Source organism: Octopus bimaculoides, unplaced genomic scaffold (assembly GCF_001194135.2).
Source record: "Octopus bimaculoides isolate UCB-OBI-ISO-001 unplaced genomic scaffold, ASM119413v2 Scaffold_3603, whole genome shotgun sequence".
NCBI classification, from domain to species: Eukaryota; Metazoa; Mollusca; class Cephalopoda; order Octopoda; family Octopodidae; genus Octopus; species Octopus bimaculoides.
Window position 1 is genome coordinate 11981 of NW_026384504.1, and position 5632 is coordinate 17612.

Consider the following 5632-nt stretch of genomic DNA (forward strand, 5'->3'; position numbering starts at 1 on the left):
TATATATATATATATATATATTGATAGAAAAGGCAACAAAAGAAAGAAAGAGACATCGATATTATGCAAATAGAGGAATTTATCTGTAAAAATATGTGACAATTATTTGGTAGCCATGATAAAACTTTGAGTTTTGGATGCTAGGGTGGGAACCCACACCGCCATCTCTTCAGTTATCTGGCGATTATTCTATGAAAAACATACCTATACCATCGAGGGACCTATACTCTAAGAAACTTTTGGAAAAAATTACAAAAAATGGCCAGATAACTGAAGAGATGCCGACATGGGTTTCCGCCCTGGCATCTGAAACTCTGAGTTTTATCATGCCTACAGAATAATTGTCACATATTTTTACAGAGAGAGAGAGAGATTCATAGATAGATACACACACATTTTTGTATATGTAAGTCCTTTATAATACTGGAACTTGAAATAGATAAAACGAGAAATAATCCTATTTATTATAGGCTCAAGGCCTGATATTTTGGAGGAGGGGACTAGCCAATTACATCAACCCTAGTGTTTCACTGATACTTAATTTATTGACCCCAAAAGAATGAAAGGCAAAGTTGACCTTGGCAGAATTTGAACTCAACTGATGAAATGCCACTAAGCAATTTGCCCAGCATGCTAATGATTCTGCTAATTAGCCACATTATATAAAGCTGTAAATAACAGCATGTAAACAGTGGGTTAAGGAATCCTTTGGCTAGAAAATGTCAAAGGTTACCAATTGGGCAAAACCCATCCAAAGTTTTTATGAATCAATATTTAATTGCTATAATTTATAGTTTTATCTACCTTGAGTTCTACCATTAAGAAGGAATTATTTCACATCTTGTGAAGTTTCTAAATTCTTGTAATGTAAACATACAGGGTGTCCCAAAAAGATGTACTCACTCTTTGACTTCCCAGTACTCATGCATTTTGTGTTCAAGTAGATGTTTATTGATATACATACAATCCTAAAAAGTTAAATTAAATTCAGGAAAATAAATTGTTGTAGAAACGATTATTTATTGTCATTTAGAATTATTTAATGTTCTCTCTCATTCCTGCGTGTTCGCAAATGTTCAAACTGCCTTCCTTCATTTTCCAAACAAAGCTGATTACGTCCAACAATGGATTCGACAACATTACCAAACATTTCATTTGGAATTGCGAGACATTGTATTCGAATTTCATTTTTCAAATCCTCAATTGTCACTGGTTTTGCAGTGTAAACCTTATCTTTGAGATGTCCCCATAAAAATAAAATCCATTGGTGTGAGGTCTGGGGAACGTGCAGAAAATTCAATGCTACCTCTCCTCCCAATCCATTTGATTGGATTTGTTGCATCGAGGTAAGCCCGCACATCACAAAAGACCAATACATTAGTAATCGTCTGTCAAAAGGTGAGTACATCCTTTTGGGACACCCTGTATATTCTAGGTGCAGGTATGGCTGTGTGGTAAGAAGTTTGCTTCACAACTACATGGTTCTAGGTTCAGTTATTCTATTGCTTAATCAAGCTTAAGTTATTTTATCTTGTCATTTTAATTTTATTATTATATATTCGACACCAGTATTAGAGCTGTTGTAATTTGCCATGAAGAACTTCTACTCATACTCCAAGCCTGTGATAAATCAAAGACACCTTTTATCTCACTTATTTCACACAACATACAACCACTACCCCAACGTTGATATACTCTTTCTCCTTACTTGTTTCAGTCATTTGACTGCAGCCATGCTGGAGCACTGCCATTTGTCGAGCAAATTGACCCGAGGACTTATCCTTTGGAAGCCTAGTACTTATTCTATTGGTCTCTTTTGCCGAACCACTAAGTTGCGGGGACGTAAACACACCAGCATCGGTTGTCAAGCAATGCTAGGGGGACAAACACAGACACACACACACATATATACACGACGGGCTTCTTTCAGTTTCCGTCTACCAAATCCACTCACAAGGCTTTGGTCGGCCCGAGGCTATAGCAGAAGACATTTGCCCAAGGTGCCATGCAGTGGGAATGAACCCGGAATCATGTGGTTGGTAAGAAAGCTACTTACCACACAGCCACTCCTACGCCTATCAATTAGTTTCCTTAGGGGATAGCAACATTGGCAGTAACACACCTGAAAGCCTGGACAAAAGAAATGAGAATGTTTGTAAGATTGCTTAATGATGTGGTTACACCTGACACATCCTGGTATGCTTAATACAAATGGTACATGTATCAGTTCAGAGAATGCAGTATTTAATCTCTGGTGTTCTGAAGGTTCTATTTGACTAAGGGGTGATTTTCCTATTATCAACATCTAGTAGAGTGGACCGAGAGAATTTATAGGGTCACTGGCAGTAGAGATGTTGTCTTGCAAGACAAATGATCCCCTCTTCACTACATTAGTTTAATTTCAGAGCGGAAGCTCTATTATACATGTTGCCTTTGTTTGCATGGATATTTAGGGATTAGAAAGGTTTCTCTATATGGGATCATGAACATGTTTTGAAACAAATAACATAAATCTTTGTAAAAACAAAACGTTTTCAAAGTGTTTTTCTTCATATAAGGATGAACTATAAAATGAATCCATTAATATCTTAAATTAAACCCATTTAAATTTTTTTAAGCTATGATATATATTCCTATTTAACAATACAAATTCTTATTACAGAAAAATTCTTATCGAAAACCATGGGCAACAGACATCTGTAGCATAATTAAACATGGTGCTGTATTTGCTAAATGTCGTGCTTCACTGCCAAATATTGTTATTGAAACTTATTACCAAGATTGTCTTTTTGATGCCTGTGGGTGAGTAAAAGTTGTTTTTAAATCATTTGTACTTCTCTAAAACTTCCAAATAATTTATTTACAGGCAGTCAGTTATCATGTCCACAGGTTCCCTCTGCTGCTGGGGTGTGACACTTTTTCACACAGCTGTCCTCATCCAAACACAACACATGACCATAGCAACACAGTCGTCTCTCCTGCACACCACATCTGATTCCTCTTATGTTCAACTTTTCTCTCTGGGTGCTTACACTCTGTTGTGTATGCACACTGACATTACACATCCAGCAGAGCATACTAGCTTCATTCCTTGCAAGCTTATGCATGTCCTCAGCAACCATGACCCATGTAGCATGGCTGTTCACACACATGCGTCATACAGTCTACCTTTTACTCTGAGCAAGAGGCCCTTTGTCACCAGCTGAGGTAGGAGCTCTCTGAACTTTGCCCAGGCTATTCTTATTCTAGCAGCTATGCTCTCAGAGCATCCACCCCCACTACTGACTTGGTCACCTAGGTAACGGAAGCTATCAACTACTTAAACACATCAGCATCGGTTGTCAAGCGATGGTGGGGGGACAAACACACATACATATATATATATATATATAAACATATATATGATGGGCTTCTTTCAGTTTCCGTCTACCAAATCCACTCATAAGGCTTTGGTCGGCCCGAGGCTATAGTAGAAGGCACTTGCCCAAGGTGCCACGCAGTGGGACTGAACCCGGAACCAATTGGTTGGTAAGCAAGCTACTTACCACACAGCTGCTCCTGCGCCTATTTAACATATAATGATAAACAAATTGACTTCAATTGAAACTTTACTTCTTTATTGTTGCTATAAATTATTGTATACATTTTTTTCTAAATCTCTAGGTGTGATCTTGGAGGAGATTGTGAATGTGTGTGTACAGCTATATCTAATTTCCATACAAAGTGTGCTATTTATGGATTCCCTGTACGATGGAGAAAACAGGATCTTTGCCGTAAGTTATAACCAGACCTTTTCTGAAATTATACCTTAAATGATTTAGATCATTTAGTGTTATTGCAAAGTTGTCTTTTCCAATTGGTTGTATTCAACTATAAAACTCTTATGATTTCAGCTAATGAGTGAACTCCACCGTTCGTTTATTATTTTCATCTTATTGTTGCTAAATATGTACTGGTTAAGAAAACAAATTTATAACGATAATGTTATCCCTGAGAGATACTTAACCAACCACTTTATTCTATACTCATAATATGCAAAACTGTGAAGGTGCAATGGCCCAGTGGTTAGGGCAGCAGACTCGCGGTCATAGGATCGCGGTTTCGATTCCCAGACCAGGCGTTGTGAGTGCTTATTGAGCGAAAACACCTAAAGCCCCACGAGGCTCCGGCAGGGGATGGTGGTGAACCCTGCTGTACTCTTTCACCACAACTTTCTCTCACTCTTACTTCCTGTTTCTGTTGTACCTGTAATTCAAAGGGTCAGCCTTGTCACACTGTGTCACGCTGAATATCCCCGAGAACTACATTAAGGGTACACGTGTCTGTGGAGTGCTCAGCCACTTGCACGTTAATTTCACGAGCAGGCTGTTCCGTTGATCGGATCAACTGGAACCCTCGACGTCATATGCGACGGAGTGCCAACAACAACAAGAATATGCAAAACTACTAAATGCACTCCCTTACATTCTATGTACTTCTTTCTTATTCTATGCAAACCTATACATTCTTAGTATAGTCTTAAGAAGTAGGTGGAAAAGAAAACCAGCTGCATGCATATTATAAGCGAATTTCGATGTTTATGTTTGGTGATTTATAGGTTAAAAAAATAACTCAGACGGATATGTTTCCAGGAAATGGGAGAGTTCTAATATAGTAATCCATGAATTTAGGATATCCTTTTCTCTTTGTCTCTCACATTAAAATAATTTTATGGTGTGGTCAGTAGCCAAATTATTTTGCATTGTTGTTAGGTGCGTACACACACAACTGCTCTCTGGGCCTGAAGGATTTCGTGGAAACATTATATAAGGCACATTATATAAATCTGTCAAATTATTCTGTTTCCACAGCATGAAACTATTACCAGCTCTTATTTAAATACTGTGTTTATTAAATGATATTTTATTTCTCAATGGATAGAGTGCTTTATACATACATATATTTCACCGTTTCATTTTCCTGTCTTGTTTGCCGTCCGCCACTATCCTCCACGAAAAAAATTTAATTTGTGTTCGTGGGAAGAGCCATTTTAACGATGCGTCCTGCCCTAACTCTTCAAAATGCCAGTGTTTTAATGGTGGCAGCTGATGAAGGATATGTTCTCTATGTGGCCTGCTTGTTTTTTGTACCTTGTTTATCGTTTTGTCCATGTTCTTTTGCAACGTCAGGTACCCAGATATGTATCTATATGAACATGTAGATGAAGGTATGTACATACATGTACATATATATGCATATACTCATATACTCATATACAACTGCTGGAGATTGAAAAAAATCTGCAACTCTCCCACATAAAAGAAAGGGCAGACAAAGAAGCCTGGGTTATAGACAATATAAAATCTAACCCCAGAGCTTTCTACAAGTTTGCCAAAGAAACAGCTTCAGTGCACTGCAGGATAGGCCCACTCCTTGAAAAAGATGGTGCACTAACAGGAAACCCAAAGAAGATAAGTGAAATACTAAATGATCAATTCAAAAGTGTTTTCACTCCACCCCTAGGACACTTTCAAGTCAGCAATCCAACTGACTTTTTTACCACTGCAGATATAAAAGCAGAGTCAATGATGATTGATTACATTGATATAAAGGAAAACGATGTAATAAGGGCTATAGATGAATTGAACCCAAA

The 5632-nt window shown here is 37.8% G+C and overlaps 1 protein-coding gene across 1 annotated transcript in view; it reads left to right on the forward strand.

The window, feature by feature from the left end:
- Window positions 1–5632, forward strand: part of LOC106877446 (SCO-spondin) — a 28737-nt gene that overhangs the window by 10800 nt on the left and 12305 nt on the right. The window contains exons 7-8 of the mRNA XM_014926351.2: window positions 2663–2802; window positions 3664–3773. Of these exons, the coding sequence (XP_014781837.2) occupies window positions 2663–2802; window positions 3664–3773 (250 nt within the window). The remainder of the gene's footprint in view (window positions 1–2662; window positions 2803–3663; window positions 3774–5632) is intronic.